The 22,146-nt window shown below is 45.1% G+C and overlaps 1 protein-coding gene across 1 annotated transcript in view; it reads left to right on the plus strand.

Annotated features, from left to right (window-relative positions):
* The window catches only part of itga11a (integrin, alpha 11a), a 161,455-nt gene that overhangs the window by 124,540 nt on the left and 14,769 nt on the right, over window positions 1-22,146 (plus strand). The window contains exons 22-26 of the mRNA XM_059639194.1: window positions 2,492-2,568; window positions 6,172-6,261; window positions 8,254-8,344; window positions 15,905-16,018; window positions 18,736-18,840. Of these exons, the coding sequence (XP_059495177.1) occupies window positions 2,492-2,568; window positions 6,172-6,261; window positions 8,254-8,344; window positions 15,905-16,018; window positions 18,736-18,840 (477 nt within the window). The remainder of the gene's footprint in view (window positions 1-2,491; window positions 2,569-6,171; window positions 6,262-8,253; window positions 8,345-15,904; window positions 16,019-18,735; window positions 18,841-22,146) is intronic.

A 22,146-nucleotide genomic window follows, 5' to 3' on the forward strand; every position in this document is an offset into this window, starting at 1 on the left:
TGAGAGTGGAAAGATTTAAAAAGGAACCTCAGGTGCAACATTTTCATGCAGAGGGTGGTGCGTGTATGGAATGAGCTGCCAGAGGAAGTGTTGGAGGCTGGTACAATAACAGCATTTAAAAAGCATTTGGATGGGTGTATGAATAGGACGGTTTAAAGGGACATGGGCCAAATGCTGGCAAATGGGATGAGTTCAGATTGGGATGTCTGGTTAGCGTGGATGAGTTGGATCAAAAGGTCTGTTTCCATACTGTATGACGCTATGACTCTATCTGGTGCCATTAGGAGGTGAATTTCAAGGTTTAGATGAGAGGTTGAATAGATTAGGATTATTTTCATTAGAAAGACAGACATCGAGGGGGAACCTGATTGAGGTCTACAAAATCATGAGGGGGATAGACAGGGTGGATAGCAAAAAGCTTTTTCCCAGAGTGGGGGACTCAATTACTAGGGGTCATGAGTTCAAAGTGAGAGGAGGAAAGTTTAAGGGAGATATGCATGGAAAGTTCTTTACACAGAGGGTGGTGGGCACCTGGAACGCGTTGCCAGCGGAGGTGGTAGACGCAGACTCGTTAGCTTCTTTTAAGATATATTTGGACAGGTACATGGTTGGGCAGGGAGCAAATGGACACAGACCGTTAGAAAATAGATGACAGGTTAGACAGAGGATCTTGACCGGCGCAGGCTTGGAGGGCTGAAGGGCCTGTTCCTGTGCTGTAGGTTTCTTTGTTCTTTGTTATTAAAGGGGGACTGCCCCACAATCTGTGCCAGTGGTTTCTCTATGCGCTGTATAATTCTGATTTTACAACTCAACATCCGAACCCTGGTCCATCACCAGCCCTCTGCCACCATTGCTCCCCCACACACCCATTCCCGAGGGACGCCTCTATGCTTAATTAAGCTGTTGGCTAGATGGGCTAAATTCACCAAATTAGTACTGAGATGTTTCATTTTGAATTCAATTGAATAAAAATCTGGAACTGAAAAGCTAGCCAAATGGCAATAATGTGACCACTGTCAGTTGTTGTAAAATAAAACCTGTCTGGCTCTCCAGTGAACGAAATCTGCTGGCCTGGCCTGGCCGGGCCTCACCTGGCTGGCCTGGCCTGGCCTGGCTTGGCCGGGTCTACGTGTGAGTGCAGACCAACAACTGGTGACTCCTGACTGTTCTCTGGGCAATGACAGCTACACCCACGCTCCAGGAATGGCTTGTTTTTAGAAAAAGTTGGATTATAGGAATCCAGAAACAGTGTGAAGCCCCTAAAACCACATTGTTGCTCGAATAGTTCACAGCTGAACTTCGAATTCAACATTTTCTTGCACTATCCCCATATCTGCTGACATCTTAAATATCTAGAAATTTATCAGTCACTTTCTTGAAGGACACAGGTTCAAGGGATATTAGGGAAAGTGCGATCAAAGATGTCCGATTTGTAAAAGTAAAAGAGATGTCACAAGCTAGGGAGTTGGTAGGAAAAGTTCCAGATGGTGACGGTGGTAGGGTGAGGGTTAGACTAGAGTTCAAAGACCTGGGGCTTAGAGCTGGAGAATGTAGAAGGGATAAGAGTGGTGAAAGAGCTTAGAGGGGCTTGTGGACAGGAATAAAGACTCTGAAGTTGGCATGGGTGAGACTTTAGACAGATAGATGCTGGCTGGTGGGTGAGGTGTGGCACAGGAAGCAGATGGCAGAGATCTGATGGAGTTGGGAACTTACTTCAGTTGGAGTTTGGGAGGAAGGAGTGAGAGTGAAAGGTTTTGGAAAATGTATTCTGGAGGTGACAAAGGCTTGATTAAGGACGGGAAATTGAGGTGAAATGAGATGGATACAACCATAGACTAAATAAGTAGAAGGATCATTGGCTCCAAGAAAGAAGGGAACACTATTTTAAGGAAAAGAAGCAAAGTGGTGATAAGCAGATATAGCAGCTGTGTATATGCAACAATAATATCTAGGAGATGATTGGGGTCCTGTGCACATGTGGAGTTACCAGAATTTTCCATTAATATTGGTTTGGGCCTTCTTAGGAATTACAAACTCAGCTGCATGAACAAATCCTTGTCTTCTTTTTTTTCTGGATTTAATTTCAAATGATCAGCAGCTAAGAATGTAACTGCGTGGCAACAGGAACTATAATGAGTGCCAGAGTGGAGTCAAATTAGCTGTGGAACCCAGAGCTATATCAGACTTCACTGGCTGTTGTACAGAATAGACTTCAGCTGTGCTGTAGCCTTGGATTGTTTTTGGTTTTTAAAGTCAATGATTCAACCCGATCTTTCCGAAAACTTTAAAAAAAATTACTTTTGGAAACTGTGGTGAGGGAAGATTTATGACTGAGTGTAAGGAATGTGGAGAGTTTCGGCAGCAGAGATGTTCCTGCCAGAGTAATGTACCAATGTTCTGTCTGTCATGGGACACTGGCAGGCTGGCGTGATCAATCTCTGCCTGGCTCTGTACGCTTGGGCAACAGCTGATATTTTTCTGATCTTCCTAGGTGGCTTTTCGATTGGAGTTCGAATTCAGCCGTTTCATCTACCTGGACAATGTGGCAATTAGCCTGACTGTCAGCAGGTGACACACTCTCAAAAAAAGAAGTACCACTTTAAAACTCATATTATTTTTGTAGCAATGTTTCTAAGAAAAATCAGTTTTCTATAAGTATGACTTGTTGCAGTACTTGTAAAATTGTCCAACACCTCAGGAATATTTGAACATCTGTATTCAGTATTCCCTGGCCTGTTTACATCAGTGACTGTCCAAACACACACTCTGCAACTGAGAAATATTTGGCACCATCAGTTCACAGTGACAATCCACTTCCTCCTTGACTCTGCCCTTTGGAGGACTGTGCATCCATTCATGGCCTTTCTTTTTCTTTTTTTTACATTCACAGGATCTGCGTGTCGCTGGCTCAACCAGCATTTATTATTCAGCCCTTGTTCCCTTGAGGAAGTGGTGGCAAGGTGCCTACTTGAGTTGCTGCAGTCTGTGTAGTGTAGGTACTGTTAGGGAAGATTCTGGGATGTTGGTGGGGAGGGGAAGATTTCACACTTTTGGGCCAAGATGGTGAGGGAACAATGATATAGTTTCAAGTCAAGATGGAGAATTACTTGGAGGGAACTTGTAAAATGGTAGAGGACCCAGGTTTGGGAGATGCTGTAGATGGAGTCACTGCTATAGTGCAACTTCTGGATGGTACACAGTCCAGAAACCATGCACTGCTGTCAGAGTGAGTAAGTACTGATGGTCTGTCTATAAAATGGCCTGGTTTGTGCTTAAGTTGGTGTCAGGTTTCTGAAGTGTTGCTAAAGGTGCATCTATCCAGGCCAGTGGAGAGGGTTCCATCACACTAATAGATCACTTGCCTTTGCGTCAAAAAGCCATGGATTCAATTCTGACCGTAGACTCAGAGCATCTATTCCTGGCTGATGTTCCCAGGGCAGCACCAAAGGAGTGCTGCACTGTTGAAGATGCCGTCTTTCTGATAGGACATTAGACTTGGGCACCACCTGCCCACTCCAATGTATCCACAGCACTCTTTGATAGGAGAATCTTGCCTGTTGTCCGAATCAATATTTGTTTCTCAACCAAAGCCAACAGAGGATCTAATCATGATCACATTGCTGCTTATGGGAGCTTGCTTTGCATAAATTGCTATCAGGAGCTCTCTACAACTGTGACTGTACCTCAAAAAGTACCTCCTTGGCTGTAAAGTGCTTTGGGGCACTTTTAGATTAGGAAAGCCTCATTAGGAATGCAGATCAAATCTTTTCCAGCCATATAAGAGCAGGTCAGAGGTTAGGAATCATGCAGCAGTAACTCACAAAGCCTGTCTACCATCTACAAGGCACAAGTCAGGAGCATGATGGAACACTGCCCACTTGCCTGGATGGGTGTAGCCCTAACAACACTCAAGAAGCTTGACACCATCCAGAACAAATCTCTGTTCCCATTGAAGTTTCCAATGCATGGGCTTCCTTACTTGCCAATGAAAACCTTGGATCTTCTAAAAATGCTGACAGGCCAATAAATTACTGTAATTTCTAATCACTTTAGGAAATGCAGCAACAAATTTTCACACAGCAAATTCCATTATCAATGTGACAGTGAACAGATAATCTGCTTCAGTGATTTTTAAAATTATTCCACATGTCAGCATCACTGGCTGATTCAGGATTCATTGCCCCTTGAGAAAGTGGCGGTGAACCACATTCTTGAATAGCTGCAGCCTATAAATCTAACCACTGCCCATTGACACTTAATGGTGTTACCGTCACTGAATTTCTCACTATCAACATCCTGTGGGTTACCATTTGCCACAAATTGAACTGAATTAGCCATATAAATACAGTGGTTACAAGAGCAGGCTTGGCGTACTGCAGTGGGGATCTCACGTCCTGACTCTCCAAAGACTGAACTATCTACAAAGCACAAGCCATGGGGAGATGATGGCCTAGTGGCTTGTCACTGGGCTATTAATCATGAGATCCAGGCAATTTTCTCGGAACCCGCGTTCAAACCCTAATGTGACAATGGTGGAATTTGAATTCAATTTTTAGAAATCTAGAATTAAGAGTCTAATGACAACCATGAATCCATTGTCGTTTGTTGGGGGAAAAAAATCCATCCGGTTCACTGATGTCCTTTGGGGAAGGGAGCTGCCATTCCTTACCTGGTCTGGCCTGCATTTGACTCCAGACCCACAGTGATGTGGTTGACTCTTAACTGCCCTCTGGGATTGGCAGGAAATGCCGGACTCGCCAGTGATGCCCTCATCCCTTAAAAGACAGCACACAAGAAGCTTGACACCATCCAGGACAAAGCAGCCCACTTGATTGGCACTACACCCACAAGTATCTACTCCCTTCACCACTGACACTCATAGCAGCGTATGTAGTATCTACAAGACTCACTGCAGAAATTTACCAAAGATCCTGAGGCAGCACCTTCCAAACCCATGACCACTTTCATCCAGAACAAGAGCAGCAGATACTTGGGAACACCGACCCCTGCAAGTTCCCCTCCAAGCCACTCACCATCCCGGCTTGGAAACATATCACCATTCCCTCAGTGTCACTGGGTCAAAATCCTGGAACTCCTTCCTTAATGGCATTGTGGGTCAACCTATAGCTGGTGGACTGCAGTGGTTCAAGAAGACAGCTCACCACCACTTTCTCAAGGGCAACAACGGATGGGCAAAAAATACTGGCCCAGTCGGCTTTGACCACATCCCATCAGTGGTTTTTTGTAAAAGGCGCCAACACCTCCCCTCACGAAAAGCAAAGAATGATATTAAGAGATGGTGTTGTTCTGGCTAGTCTATGATCCACAGCCAGGTTTCAAATTGATGCAGCAACACTGCTTTCTCATTGATGTGGCTGAAGCCATTGTCTGGAGAGTAAACCTGTGACGCAATGTTGTGCTGTATTACTAAGAGAGACCCTTGACCAGTTGGGACTTTAGCCTCAATAACAGGATAACAGCTCCCTGCTGTAACAGGACTCTGGGAGATAGAGAAGGCAACACAATACCAAAAGCCAGGACAGCTTGCCAGCACAGTGTTCTGAAGGAATGTTCATGCTCAGACAAGTCACTCCGTTACCCCATTCAAAAAAATGCCCAGACACCCATCCCATATCACCCCATGCCCTGCCAGAGTGGAAACGACAGCTAAAGTTGAGAAAATGAAAACTGAAAGAGCTGCAGATGCTGTAAATCAGAAACAAAAACAGAAATTGCTATTTATAAAAAACTCAGCAACGTCTGTGGAGAGAAATCAGAGTTAACATTTCGGGTCCAGTGACCCTTCCTCAGAACTTTGAAGTTGATGAATTTGTTAAAATGGAGGTTAAGGCCAGAGAGCTGCAGAAGGGATGATTGGAATGAACATTTACATAGAGGTTAGACAAGTATTTGAGAGAGTAAGAAATTGAAGGTTCAATGATGAACTCATTTGAGGAAAAACGGGAAGAGGCTCGAGTGGAGCATTAATGCTAGCATGGGCTGGTTGGGATGAATAGCCTGTTCTGTACAATACATCTTATCCAATCCTATGTAAAGCATCCAATAGGTCAGGTGGTGTACCTTGAACTTGTTTCTCCTTGTAACAGAAATTATGTAGATTTAGTTATCACACTAACCTGATGCTAATTTCTCCGGATTTACTTCATACAGTGACAGTGAGGAAGCAGAAGAAACACTTCATGACAACACCTATCAGCTTTATGTTCCTGTGCGATATGAAGCAGATATCCTCCTCACAAGGTACAGGTTAGATCGTGCTTAGAGAACTCTCTCTTCACCCTCAATACTCCAATAGAACAGCTCAACCTATCTAACTGATCACCCTCAATATGAAGTTACAGCTTCAGTCAGGCACCTGGAGCCTAAGCTCCAGAATTCCTTCCTCCCTTGCCTCCTTCTCATTGGCTTTTTTAACCACTCAACCCAATACCACCTTTGAAGTGGCATTCATTTTTTGCCCAGTTTTGTTTCTGTGACACACACTGGAGCTTGATTCTGCATTAAAGGCACTGCCTTGAATGCAAGGAGTTGGTAGGAACTGCAGATGCTTGAGAATCTGAGATAAGTGTAGAGCTGGATGAACACAGCAGGCCAAGCAGCATCAGAGGAGCAGGAAGGCTGACGTTTTGGGCCTAGACTTACCCTCTATGTAAATAATCATTTTTCTAAACTTTAGAAAGTTTTTAATTTATTTTAAGTCAATTTGTCACATACAAATTACTTTATGCTGTGATGTTTTTGTCACAGTTTATTATCAGCATTTTTCCATTATAACTCCCCATGCCCTGATTTTTTTTAATGGGATTAGCAAATGTAAGCTTGTCACAATGTAATTACAGTCTCCTGCCAGTGATGATGCTGTCACACCTCAGCATCACATTTAGGGTCATAGAAATGTACAGCGCTGATACAGACTTTTCAGTCCAACTCCTTCATACTGACCAGGTATCCTAAATAAATCTAGTCCCATTTGCCAGCATTTGGCCCATATTCCTCTAAGCCCTGAGATAACCAAGTGTAGAGCTGGATGAGCATAGTTGGCCAATCAGCATCAGAGGAGCAAGAAGGCTGACGTTTCGGGCCTAGACCCTTCGTCAGAAAATCGTTATCTCGGATTCTCCAGCATCTTCAGTTCCTACTCCCTCGAAGCCCTTCTTATTCAATACCCATCCAGATGCCTTTTAAATGTTGGATTTATACCAGCCTCCACCACTCCCTGTGGCAGCTCGTTCCAAACATGCACCAACCTCTGCATGAAATTGTTACCCCCCCCCACCCCAAGTCCTTTTTAAATCTTTCTCATCACCTTAAACCCAAAACTTCCAGTTTTGGACTCTCCCAGCCTAGGAAAAAAGACATTGACTACTCACCCTATCCATGTCCCTCATTTATTTATAAACCTCTAATAAGGTCACTCGTCGGTCTCTGATGCTCCAGGGAAAATAGCCCCAACCTGTTCAGCTTCTCCATATAGCTCAAACCCTCCAACCCCGACAGCATCATTGTAAACCTGTTCTGCACCCTCTCAAGCTTACATCCTTCCTATAGAAGGGTGACCAGAATTGCACACAGTACTCCAAAAGTGGCCTCGCCAGCATCATGTAGAGCTGCAATATGATGTCCCAAATACTATTTTCAATGCTTTGACCAATGAAGGCATGTGTCTAACAATTCAGCCTGTACTGCAGGCACACCCACACCCTCCACTCACCCTCTAGATTTCTGCTTACACTATGCTCTGCTATTGAACACTACATCAAAATGAAGCAAATGACTGTGAGTTATTTTGTGGCAAGAGAACATTTAATTCAGTGGTTTTCCACTCTAGACTGTTCACAGTTCAATTTGGGTTTCATATTTTAATGGAAATTCTGCAAAACCAAATGTTAAAATAAATCTGGAAGAAACAGGCTAAATCAAAAGCTAGATCTGACTGGATCTGATTGGTGGAAGGGCTGGATTCAGTGGGTTGGAGTTGATTGGTGGAAGGGATGGATTCAGGGGGTTGAATCTGATTGGTGGAAGGAATGATTTCAATGCACTGTTTTTGATTGGTACAAGGAGTGCGTGTAATGAGTTGGGTTTGAAATTGAGAGGGGGATCTTCTACAAACCTCACACAGTGCCGTTACCGAGTTTCTTGACTCCTGCAGCTTGTTGAGCACAGTGTGTGATTGCCCCTCTACTTCCAGAAGTTTCAGCCAGCACAATTAACAATTTGACTTTGTGACAGGGATTCCAGTCCTGACCGCTATGATTTGAAATCAGTGGAAGAGTTGGAGGCAAACGGAGAGTTCGATCCTCCGTTTAATTTCACATTTAAGGTAATGTCCTTGCTGTTTACTTTGGCTTTCTGCCTGGTCAGTTTGTTGTGCTCATGCTCACTGAGAGGTCTGCAATCTTGCTGGAGAACAATTCCACAGTCATTGAATTATTCAAGTATGGACAGCATCACATTCAAGCCAGATACATATGTCAATACACTCAGCACTCTCTACATTATAAGTCCTGGGTTCAAGGCCCACCCCAGGGGCTGAGGGCAGCAATCAAAGGTGACTCTCTAGGAGAGTACAGGCAAAGAATACTGTAGTGTGCAAGATATATTCTTTCAGATGGCAAAATAAACCAAGGTTCCATCCATCTACTCGGTTGGATATGACACTTTTTGAAGGAGATCAGGATACCTTTCCCAGTATCCTGGCTAACATCTATCCCTCAATCAATAGGGTGGCATGGTGGCTCAGTGGTTACCACTGCTTTCTCACAGTTTCAGGGTTCAATTCTACCCTCAGGCGACTGTCTGTGCAGAGCTGACCATTCTCCCTGTGCCTGCATGGGTTTCTTCTGGGTGCACCAGTCTCCTCCCACAGTCTAAAGACGCGCAGGCTAGCTGAATTAGCCATGGGAAATGCAGGGTTACAGGGATGGAGTAGGGGGTGGAACTGGGTGGGATGTTCTTTAGAGAGTTAGTTTGGACTCAATGGGCTGAATGCTTCCACACTGTAGGGATTCCATGATTCAATGTCCTAACACAATTACCTGGTCATTATTACATTCCAGTTTGTGAGATCCTACTGTGTGCTAATTAGCTCAAAGCTAAAATGCTTTGAGACATTCTATTATTGTGAAAAACGCTACGTGAATGCAAGTTGTTTTTATGTGTGTGCACATTCCTGCAGGAATCAATGGCTAGTGAATGGGTGGAGAACCATCAGACTGGCCCAAATTGGGGATTGTGTGGCATCTTCCTGATTCAGTCCCATTCAGTTCTGCACTGTATTGTCCCTATATCAATAAAGCTGCCTTTATTCCAGACCTTTGTGGACAAACTATTCCCAAGAAAAAGTGTGGGACTCTGCGTACTGGGGCATAAAGGTTATGTTGCTGTAAAAAGACACTGTCTGTGGAAGCCTTTCACCTTTGCTCCTTAGGAGAATTTACAAGAATACCCTAGAAAGGCATAGAGTGTATGAGAGTGCTGTTTAGTGGACTCTGGTCATGGTGAAGCCATGGAGCAACTAGAAGTTAATGATTGAAGGTTAACTGCCAACCTCCAATTTGATCTGCTTTGAGAGTGGTTATATTACTGGGTTAATAATTCATAGCACTGGATCAATAATCTAGGGAGTGGAAGTTCATATTGTATCTTGGGTAGAACTTGTATTGTTAGATCTTATGTTAAGAAATGCATCCAGCCTCAGTATATTGACAATATACAACCCTTTGTATATGTTAGTTTCATCCCTTCTTGTTCAAATATCTTTTGGCTTTGGATTAATCTACACTGCACGCCATTCAAGGTCATATCATCTTCCTCATGGTTCAAGCATATCTTCCACAAAATTGCCTTCAACTGCTCTAGGTATAAAGCCTAATATTCTATCCCCTTCTTGAGTATTTCCTCTACCAATTCATAGTTTGTGCATGTGAACCCTGAGGTCTCATTGAATCTCCACCATTTCGAGTTTCACTTGAGAATTGCGCACAGATTGTGATCTCACCTGTTTTATTATTCACACTGAATTATAAGAGCCTTTTTCTCCATACTTTGCACGGTACACTTATGTCTTTATGGCTTAGTATAGGAGGGTAGAGGCAGGTTGTGCATAGATGTTGTCCAGAGCCCTGATAAGACTTAACCTGTATCTGTGTCAAACAATTTGTCCCTAAGGTATACCAACTAGGATTTATGTGTGTTAATCCTGGCATTGTGTGCTAAACAAACAAGCTGCATGGAAACACAGACACTATGTGCTGAGATAGCTGTAATAAATTTCCAACAAAGTGTCCCTGTCAAGGACTTCTGGCAGCATATCCCAAGGAACTGGAATAAAGTTTGCACTGCATATCTCAAGGAGCTTTCATGGAAATTCTGGCAAAGCACTGACTGGTGTTCCAATGGAAACATTAAATGGGGACCACAGGGATCGAGATGGGTTCCAGAGCCAAAAGATTCCATTGTGTGTTAACATACCCTCCAGATCAACTTGCATATCTTACATCTTAAGAACTTGAAGTTTTAAAAATCAAATAGCATTTCTTAATAATTGTGATTAAAGATTTATTTATAGATTGAGTTAAATAATTAGTCAGCAGCTGGAGACAATTGGGACATGAATTTAAACCGGGTGCTGTCCTTAAACTCAAAATTCCACAAGGATTACACAGAGACCATGGTCAAGTAGAAATTTTCTGTCAGATGTGTTCTGTAACAGTGACTGCACCGAGGGGAGACAGTCCCAGGCGCGTGCTTTGGGGAGCTCAATGTTACAATCAAAGCCAAGGTCAGGCTAACTTTTCAATAAGTCAAAGTGGCAAAATGTGCCCTTTCTGTTTTGTTTAAAGATCAGGTTGGAGGTGGTATGGCATTATTAACACAGTGTGATTTACCCCAGGGGAGGGGGTCCCTGTACAGTGAGATTTACCCCAGGGGAGGGGATCCCTGTACAGTGTGATTTACCCCAGGGGAGGGGATCCCTGTACAGTGTGATTTACCCCAGGGGAGGGGGTCCCTGTACAGTGTGATTTACCCCAGGGGAGGGGGGGGTCCATGTGCAGTGTGATTTACCCCAGGGGAGGGGGTCCCTGTACAGTGTGATTTACCCCAGGGGAGGGGATCCCTGTACAGTGTGATTTACCCCAGGGGAGGGGGTCCCTGTACAGTGTAATTTACTCCAGAGGAGGGGGGGTCCATGTGCAGTGTGATTTGCTCCAGGGGAGGGGGAGGTCCATGTGCCGTGTGATTTACCCCAGGGGTGGGGGTCCCTGTGCAGTGTGATTTAGCCCAGCGGAGGGAGTCCCTGTATCGTGTGATTTATTGTAGGGGGGGAGTGTCCCTGTACAGTGTGATTTACCCCAGGGGAGTGGGTCCCTGTGCCGTGTGATTTACCCCAGGGGAGGAGGTCCCTGTACAGTGTGATTTACTCCAGGGGAGGGGGGGGTCCATGTGCAGTGTGATTTACCCCAGGGGAGGGAGTCCCTGTGCAGTGTGATTTACTCCAGGGGAGGGAGGGGGTCCATGTGCAGTGTGATTTACCCCAGGGGAGGGGGGGGTCCATGTGCCGTGTGATTTGCTCCAGGGGAGGGGGTGGTCCATGTGCAGTGTGATTTGCTCCAGGGGAGGGGGAGGTCCATGTGCCGTGTGATTTACCCCAGGGGTGGGCTCCCTGTGCAGTGTGATTTAGCCTAGCGGAGGGAGTCCCTGTATCGTGTGATTTATTGTAGGGTGGAGTGTCCCTGTACAGTGTGATTTACCCCAGGGGAGGGGGTCCCTGTGCCGTGTGATTTACCCCAGGGGAGGGAGTCCCTGTGCAGTGTAATTTACCCCAGGGGAGGGGGTCTCTGTGCCGTGTGATTTACACCAGGGGAGGGTGTGTCCCTGTACAGTGTGGTTTACCCCAGGGGAGGGGGTCCCTGTGCCGTGTGATTTACTCCAGGGGAGGGAGTCCCTGTACAGTGTGAGTTACTCCAGGGGAGGGAGTCTATGTACAGTGTGACTTGCCCTGTACCCAGTAACCCACCCCACTCCCCTAGGGGTCTGTTTCTGGCTGTGGCTCTCGGTTTGCTCTGTGTCTGTTGAAGTTCTCAATGGATGGGCTTTCTCACTGGCTGATGAAAAGAAAGGACAAAATCACATTCCATTAACAACCCTGGGTCGTCTCAAAGTTTGGAGAGCCTAATGCATTACTATAACCATTGTGGGAAAGACTGAAATTAATTTGCATACAGCAAATTCAATTATCAAAGCAATAACCAGGGAATCTGCTTTTAGAACATAGAACATAGAACAGTACAGCACAGAACAGGCCCTTCAGCCCACAATGTTGTGCCGACCATAGATCCTCATGTAATCACCCTCAAATTTCTGTGACCATATGCATGTCCAGCAGTCTCTTAAATGACCCCAATGACCTTACTTCCACAACTGCTGCTGGCAATGCATTCCATGCTCTTACAACTCTCTGTGTAAAGAACCCGCCTCTGACATCCCCTCTATACTTTCCACCAACCAGCTTAAAACTATGACCCCTCGTGTTAGCCATTTCTGCCCTGGGAAATAGTCTCTGGCTATCAACTCTGTCTGTGCCTCTCATTATCTTGTATGCCTCAATTAGGTCCCCTCTCCTCCTCCTTTTCTCCAATGAAAAAAGTCCGAGCTCAGTCAACCTCTCTTCATAAGGTAAGCCCTCCAGTCCAGGCAGCATCCTGGTAAACCTCCTCTGAACCCTCTCCAAAGTATCCACATCTTTCCTATAATAGGGCGACCAGAACTGGACGCAGTATTCCAAGTGCGGTCGAACCAAAGTTTTATACAGCTGCAACAAGATCTCATGACTTTTAAACTCAATCCCCATGTTAATGAAAGCCAAAACACCATATGCTTTCTTAACAACCCTGTCCACTTGGGTGGCCATTTTAAGGGATCTATGTATCTGCACACCAAGATCCCTCTGTTCCTCCACACTGCCAAGAATCCTATCCTTAATCCTGTACTCAGCTTTCAAATTCGACCTTCCAAAATGCATCACCTCGCATTTATCCAGGTTGAACTCTATCTGCCACCTCTCAGCCCATCTCTGCATCCTGTCAATGTCCCGCTGCAGCCTACAACTGCCCTCTATATTGTCAACGACACCTCCAACCTTGGTGTCGTCTGCAAACTTGCTGACCCATCCTTCAATCCCCTCATCCAAGTCATTAATAAAAATTACAAACAGTAGAGGCCCAAGGACATAGCCCTGTGGAACACCACTCACCACCGACTTCCAGGAAGAATATTTTCCTTCTACTACCAGTCGCTGTCTTCTGTTGGCCAGCCAATTCTGTATCCAGGCAGCTAAGTTCCCCTGTATCCCATTACTCCTGACCTTCTGAATGAGCCTACCATGGGGAACCTTATCAAATGCCTTACTGAAGTCCATATACACCACATCCACAGCTCAACCCTCATCAACTTTTCTAGTCACATCCTCAAAGAACTCGATAAGGTTTGTGAGGCATGACCTGCCCCTCACAAAGCCGTGTTGACTGCATTTGATCAAGCCATGCTCTTCCAGATGGTCATAAATCCTATCCCTCAGAATCCTTTCTAACACCTTGCAGATGACAAACGTGAGACTTACTGGTCTGTAATTGCCGGGGATTTCCCTATTTCCTTTCTTGAAGAGAGGAATTACATTTGCCTCTCTCCAGTCCTCAGGTACGACTCCAGTGGAGAGCGAGGATGCAAAGATCCTCGCAAGTGGCGAAGCAATTGCATTTCTTGCTTCCCAAAGCAGCCGAGGACAAATCTGGTCCGGGCCTGGCAACTTGTCAATCTTAATGTTTGACAAAATTTTCAGCACATCAGCTTCCTCTATCTTTATCCTTAATCCTGTACTCAGCTTTCAAATTCGACCTTCCAAAATGCATCACCTCGCATTTATCCAGGTTGAACTCCTGGGTTGTTCTGGAAGAGGGCTGTAGTGATTGTAACAAGGTTAGTCAGGTGCACCTTATAGAACGTGAGTTCCCCGATTGCACCAGGTTAACAGCTGCAATCAGGAAGCCCTGGCTGACAGATATAAACAGAAGTGTCAGAAGTTCTGTTCACTTTGACAGTTGACTTTTAGGAAGCTGGACCAGTGTCAGCTACTATGAACATGAAAATAAAGGGTATGATGATGCTGTAGCTTTAAGAGGTTATTTTGACCTGGCCTCTTTTTAAGGCAGAAATTGAACAAGAGGTCTGAGCTGGCTAGTTGCAACTACTTGAGTCAATGGTGTGGGCAGCTTTGGGTTTTTTTGAAGACAGCCTGAATGGGTCTAGCCAGCTTTCACAGATTAGGATTTCTGGTTTTCATTAGCATTAGACGGTGAACATCTCTTTGTAATGTAACAATTATTTGACAGGCATCGCAGCCTAGGCCAGTATTTGTTCTCCATCTTAAATGCCCCTTGAGAAAGTGATGGTGAGCCATATTCCTGAATGCTGCAATCCATCAATCTACCCACCATCCCTTGATATTAAATGGCAATACCATCACTGAATCCCCCACTGTCAGTGTCCTGTGGGTTATCATTGACCAAAAACTCAATTGGACTCACCAAAATGATACAGTGGCTACAACAGAAGGCGAGCGGCTAGGAATTCTATCGCAAGTAACTCACTTCTGACTCTCTAAAGCCTGTCCACCATCTACAAGGCACAAGTCAGGCGTGCGATGGAACACTCCCCACTTGCCTGGATGGGTGCAGCCCCAACAACACTCAACTAGCTTGACGCCATCCAGGACAAAGCAGCCCCCGCTTGATTGGCACCACATCCATTCCTTCCACCACTAACACTCTGCAGCAGCAGTGTGTACTACCTGCTTGGTGCACTGAGGAAATTCCTCAAAGCTTCTTAGACAGCACCTTCTAAACACAAGACCACTTCCACCTAAGAGAACAAGGGAAGAAAATACATGGGAACACCACCCTCCAAGCCACTCACCGTCCTGACTTGGAAATATATCCACATATTTGCATTCAAATCCTGGAATTCCTCTGCTAAGGGCATTGTGGGTCTACCTGTGGCACATGGGCTGCAGTGGTTCAGGAAGGCAGCTCACCACCACCTTCTCCGGGGCAGTTTGGGACATGCATTAATCGCTGGTTCATTCAGTGATGGCCATGTCCTATAAGTGAATAAAAACAGGTCCACATGCTCTAGGTTGCCCCACAATGCCCAAGGGGAGGTAATTTCAGGATTTTGATCCAGCTGAAGCAACAGCAATATATTTCCAAGGCAGGATGGTGAATTGCTTGGAGAGGAACTTGGTGCTGGTGTTCCTGTGCCAGGAGGAATACTCCTGCTTTTCTTTGAGCTGGGAATGTGGCATCTTTTGCAAATACCTAAGAGGTGTGATAGGTGTCTGTTTAAAATCTCAATCAAAGTTTGCACCTCAGACAGTGCAGCACTCCTTCATTACTACTTTGGAGTATCAGGCCAGGCTGCAGTTTTATTCGATAATGGGTATTCAGTGATAAGAGTGGTATTTATTGCTCAACCCTAACTGCTCTTGAGGTGTTTGTGTTCATATTGAAGGACGTCAGAAGTCACATGACTGATGAAGGAGCAGTGCTCTGACAGCTTGTGTGATTTCAACTAAACCTGTTGGACTATAACCTGACTTGGTGTGACTTCTGTCTTTGTCCACCTCAGTCCAACATGTGCACCTCCACATTATTGAAAGAAGGGCACAGGACATTGTCATATTGTCATATGCTGCTAGGTTTTCATTTCATGAGCATTTTGATTACTCATGGTACCAAGGTTGAATTTAGCGATGCAAAGTGGATGGGCTTGTTGGACACTTCCTATCTCTAAAGCTTCTCATGTTGTTCTCTTGGTTTCATTGCAGCTTCAGAATCTGGGGCCATTTACTGTTGGCCATCTGCCGGTCAAAGTGACCATCCCGACATTAACCAAAGGGAACAATCTCCTCCTGATCCTGACCAATAACTCCACCATTCCGGTGAGTACAGAGAGCCGCACTATTGCTGAGTGCAAAGGGGTTCTTGAGAGTGATGGTCCATCAATGAGAGGGGCCCTAATTGTGACACTCTCTCTACCTTGGAGATTCCACTAACACCATTCCAACTAGCGAAGGTAACACTCCTTTTCAACGTTTGGGATGCTGTTGGTAACTCAATGAGAGGGACAAATAGGCTTCCCCATGGTGAGTTTCACTCTTCGAGAAAGGGTTTGATGTGGATTTGATATTTACAGCAGAGGAAGAGGCATTTCGCACACCAGAATCGCAGAGGTATTACAGCACAGGAAGAGGCCTTTTGGTCCATCATACCTGCATTGACTCATTAAATAGGCACTGTTACCTCAGGCCAATCTCCTGCTTTCTCTGGATGCCCTTTCACACTATTTCTTCCAGGTAATCATCCAATGCTCTCCTCAACTGAACAACCAGTCCGTACTAGAGACATTCCCTCTTAATGAGACTGGTGTTAATGGTAAAACTCATTACCAGGAGAGTGATCTCTGTGAAGGATTTTCAGATGATATAATCCCCCTTAAATCTGATGTTTGATTCATTGTATCTGCAAGATCCCTGCACATAACGTTAACAAACACTGTCATGTGTTGTTAACATGAAAGCTTTATCTCTCTTTTTCTTATCAGTTCAGTTCCTCATGTTCCTGACGGGGCTGATTTGGAGGGGGCACATGAAGGATTGTTTCAACCTGGGCAGTGAGTGTCACCAGGCTATTCAGCCACTGAGGCAACACATTCTCCCAATCCTATTCCCAGCTGACATCCATTCACCCAACTGAGTCACGAGTCAATGATCAGCAGGACCCACTCCGCTAACCAAGTATGGTGCAAAGCTGGTTTGACTGGATGGTGCAGAGTGGTCATGCCTTAATGCTTGCTGTTCAAACTTTGCCCAGAATGGGGTGCTACAGTGGTTCTGAGTGAACCAGCTTCAGATACTGGACTGAAAACAACAAATGCTGGAGATCACAGCAGGTCAGACAGCATCCATGGACAGACAGCAAGTTAACAATTTGATTCTCGATCACTTCATCAGAACTGAAGTGAAATATGGAGGGGGTCAGCATTTATGCTACAGTTGGTTGGGGGGGTGTGGGCGCATGATATTTGCTGCTCACAATGTGACCTACTCTACATTGGAGGAACCAAATGCAGACTCGGTCACTGCTTTACAGAATACCTCGGGTCGGGAAGACAGCCTGACCCCATCCTTCCCTTAGCCAGTCATTTTTAACACAGCATCCTGCTCGCACACCCACATATCTGTCCTCGGCATGCTGCAGTACTCCTGAGAATCACAGCACAAACTGGAGGAAAAACATCTCCCCTTCAGACTAAGCACTTTACAACCTTCTGCAGTCAATATTGAGTTTGACGCCTTCAAATTGTGAATCAACTCCCTTTCCTTCCCTTTCTTTTAGTTTACTTGTTACATTCTCTGTCACCATGTCTTCTCTCCCCTCTTCCATCCCAGTGGGATGGTCTTCTCTTTCCAGTCTAGCAGTTGGACGCACCATTGTTCTGCCATTCTCACGTTCCGATCACTTAACCTGAACTATCAACATCTTCTCTCCATCAGCAGTCTACACCCCACCCCCCACACAAAAATAGTATAAATGCTACTCCCCCAAAATTCACTTCAGCTCTGATGAAGAGTCATCTAGGCTCGAAGCGCCAGTATGCTCTCTCTCTCCAGGGATGCTGTCTGACCTGCTGTGATCTCCAGTGTTTGTTGTTTTCAGTACAGATCTAATTTTCTCCTTCACATATTGGCAGCTCAGTTGCCAAAGGCGCAATAACCAATTGCACAAAAGCCACACAAAACCTTTCTGACAGGCCACCGTTATCAGGAGGAGATAAACTTCCTTCAGTTTCTGTTAACAGTGTGGGGTCAGGATATTAGAAAGTCTGCATTGTTCTGTTCACATTGAATTTACAGGCCGTTCAACTCATCGTCTAGTGCTAGTGTTTATGCTGCGTACAAACCTCTTTCAGTCTTACAGAACGTCACCCTCTCAGCATCGGCACCACCCTTTTCTCCTTTGTTTACTCGGAGACATGGAGTTCTACAGCACAGAAGCAGCCCTTCAGCCCATTGTCTCTGTAACCCTGTAAGCTCTGTTCCTTCAAGTACTCATCGAAATACCATTTAAATGTTATGATGGCTCCTGTCTCTACTGCCTTTTCAGGCGGTAAATTCCAGATACCCATCAGCCTCTGGGTGAAAAATTCTCCCTTAAATCTCCTCTGATCCTTTCACCCTTGACTTTAAGCTACATTCTCTGGTTATTAAGCCTTCAATTAAGATGAAATGTCTCTTTTTTTCTGTACTCCTTATATTTATGTCCACCTCAATCAGCCTTCTCTGCTCTAGGAAAACAGTGCACTGACATCCTTCCCCTTTTAGCTTCTGCGCTGTTTGCATTGCCACCTGGTACCCACTGTCCGGTGTTCTCTTCCACCTCTGTGCTTCTCTTCCTACTGTTCCAAACACCTCCGCAGAACCTCAAAACATTTTCACTCATCTCCTCCCAGTCTCTTAGCCAAGCTGCTCGATATTCAGTCTCTCCGATGTGACACCTCGACACTTATAGCAAAGCTGCTCTCACTGTACTATGATGATGTTTTAGCCCTCACACTCCTGTGTCTATTCACCTTGTTGCTGTGTTCGATACCTTGCAGCAAGATGGGATCCAATGTTCTTTAACCGGTCGCACAGCTCTGCACCAGTGGCTCCCTCCCAGAGGACAAATTGCTACAGAGGATCTGAGGACGTATGAGAAACTGGTAATGAGGCATTGTTTTTTCTGTAAAATCTGAACTTTAATGTGAATACGAAATTGTTTGAAGTCAGAGCCTTTGATCTTAGCCAGGGACTTTCATCTATTTACAGAGAGGAACATGCTGTAAATGGTTTATTTTCTAATTCTTCATTTCCCATGTTCAGGTTATCATATACTTATTGTATCATTGCTCCCTGCTTCTTCCTCTAGAATCATTGACTTTAATTGTCTGTCTCTCCAGTAATCATATTACATGCCTGTTATCTCGTGTTAGCCCAACATCATTCAGCCTCCCACATACACAGCCCAACTTCTGACAAGGATCAGGTATAGGTGTGCTGACCAACATCCCACCCATGGCTGCTATGCCCAAGTGGAATGTGCTCATTGACGCACACCCTCAATGGGGAACAGTTATTAACAACAGCACAATGCATGAGATTTCGCTGTGAGATATTGTGACTGCTCTCCTGTGAAGCACCATGCATGCTTTGCGACATTAATGTTGCTACATAAATTCAGTTGGTTATTGTTTTGGAAAGCTTAATGCATTCAAATGGAATTCTTCTCCCAACTTGTTAGCACTGACAATAATCCAGATAAAATATCATTCCACAGGATAACTTCACCAACATTAGAATTATAATGGAAAATGAATTTTCAACTGGCCTGTCACATCCCTTTCTGATTTATGAGCTCCACATTCTAACTGTTTGCTTAGCCCATTTCATGAAGTTACATTGTCAGAATTAGGGTGTCAATCACTTCTTGCTGAGATAAGGAGACAATCTTCATTCAGAAGGTGGTGAATCTTGGCAATTCTCTACCCCACAGGACCGTGGATGGTCCATCATCGATTAATGTTAAGGCTGGAAGCAACAGATATTTGGCCTCTCAGAGATTAGGTCTGAAAAAAGAAGTCAATCGTAATCGCAATTTTTTAAACATTTATTCTTCCGTGGAATGTGGGCGTCAATGCCTGGGCCAACATCTGTTGCTTTCTGAAACTGACCAGTTTGCCATGTCATTTCAGAGAGGAATTAAAAGCCAACCACACTGTTGCAGGTCTGCAATCACTTGTAGGCCAGACCAGGTAAGGGCAACAGATAAAACAACTGCAGATGCTGGAAATCTGAAACAGACACCGAAATTGCTGGAGAAACTCAGCAGATCTGGCAGCATCTGTTGAGAGAAAGTAGATTTAACATTTCAAGTCCTCTTTTGGCTCACTCATGGGATGTGGGGGTCACTGGCTGGGTCAGCATTTATTGGCCATCCCTAGTTGCCCCTTGAGAAAGTGGTGGTGAGCTGCCTTCTTAAATCACTGCAGTCCACACGTTGTAGGGAGACACACATTGCCCTCATGGGGGAGGGGGATTTCCAGGATTTTGACCCAGCGACATATTTTCAGGTTGGGATGGAGAGTGGCTTGGAGGGGAACTTGCAGGGGTTGGTGTTCCCATGTATCTGCTGCCCTTGTCCTTCTACACGGAAGTGTTTGTGGCTTGGAAGGTGCTGTTTAAGGAGCGTTGGTGAATTCCTGCAGTGTATCTTGTTCGTAGTACACACTGCTGCTACTGAACTTCGGTGATGGAGGCAGTGAATGTTTGTAAGTGACCCTTCTTCAGAAGGGTCTTCCTCCCTAAAAGGACATTAATGAACCAGATGGGTTTTTACAATAAGCAACGATAGAGACAGGGTCCAGAAATGAGTTTTAGATTTTATTAAGAGACGGTCCCAGGTAGACAGGATAGTGAAAAAGGTGTTTGATATGCTTGCCTTCATTGGTCAGTGCATTGAGTATAGGAGTTGGGAGGTCACGTTGCAGCTGTACAGGACATTGGCGGGCCACTTTTGGAATACTGCACGCAATTCAACGTTGTGAAACTTGAAATGATTCCAAAAGGATTAACAAGGATGTTGCCAGAGTTGGAGGGTTTGAGCTACAGGAAGAGGCTGAATAGGCTGGAGCTATTTCCCCTGGAGTGTCAGAGGCTGAGGGGTGGCCTTATAAAGATTTATAAAATCATGAGGAGCATGAATAGGGTGAACAGACAAGGTCTTTTCCCTGGCGTTGGGTGAGTCCAAAACTAGAGGTTTAAGGCGAGAGGGGAAGACTTAAAAGGGACCTAAGGGGCAATGTTTTAACGCAGAGCGCAGTGCATGTATGGGATGAGCTGCCAGAGGAGGTAGTGGAGGCTGGTATGATTACATTTAAAAGGCATCTGAATGAGTATACTATTAGGAGGGATATGGGCCAAATGGTGGCAAATGGATGGTGCAGAGTGGTCATGCCTTAATGCTTGCTGTTCAAACTTTGCCCAGAATGGGGTGCTACAGTGGTTCTGAGTGAACCAGCTTCAGATACTGGAGATTAATTTAGTACATCTGGTCGGTAGGGACAAGTTGGACCATATGGTCTGTTTCCATTCTGTACAGCTTTATGACTCTCCAACTCCAAATATTGTGACTGTCACAGTGGGATTTGAGCTCCTTGCCCACAGCATTACCATGGCCTTCTGGTATATTGGACCAGTGAGTTTATCACCAATGCATCTCTCTACTGAGTGATGAAGCTGACTCAGAAAGCCAGAGAGTCTACCCTTACTGCGACTTGTGTTCCCACCCAAAAGATATTTAATTCCACTTTTCACCAACTGTACCCCCTGCTCCAGTCACAGTTACCGGTGCCTTACTGTAGACATTATCATGATGTAGGAGCCCTTCACTCCAGTGAGTATTCCAAACAGGATTACAATCAAATTGTCTTGCTAACATCCTGGAATAAAATTCCACTAACCAGGCTGTTACAACTGGCCTTTAATCCCAGGATCTTGACCCCAGATTCCTCAGGAGATAGCCCAGGCGAGGAACCTGCTCCCGTTAGCAGCGGAGCCCAAAGATACAGTGGGCTTTTCCAATTTCAATCCGCAAGTTGTTACAATCAGTAACTCACAACCTATAAGGGCAGTGGAAAGAAATTCAAAGGTAATTTTCAAACGGGAAGCGGATACATAGTTGAAAAGGAAAAGAACATGTAGGATAGGGAGCAGAGGAGAAAAGATTAATGAGAAAGCAGTTCCACAGCGCTGGCACACCCGGTGCAAGGCCGTCTGTGCTAATCTTCGATAAAATTTTGAAAAGTGCATGTGCGCAGGTGATTGGTTGGTAGGGGTGTGGGCATGTAATTGGTGGCTTTGTGCATTTGGATATAATTGAGGATATGTGAGGAGGGAATGTGCATGCATGGGTGTGTGTGTGAGTGTGTGTGTGAGTGTGAATATCCATATGCAAACGTGGTTGTGAGCAT

The sequence above is a fragment of the Stegostoma tigrinum genome, chromosome 33, assembly GCF_030684315.1.
Source record: "Stegostoma tigrinum isolate sSteTig4 chromosome 33, sSteTig4.hap1, whole genome shotgun sequence".
NCBI classification, from domain to species: Eukaryota; Metazoa; Chordata; class Chondrichthyes; order Orectolobiformes; family Stegostomatidae; genus Stegostoma; species Stegostoma tigrinum.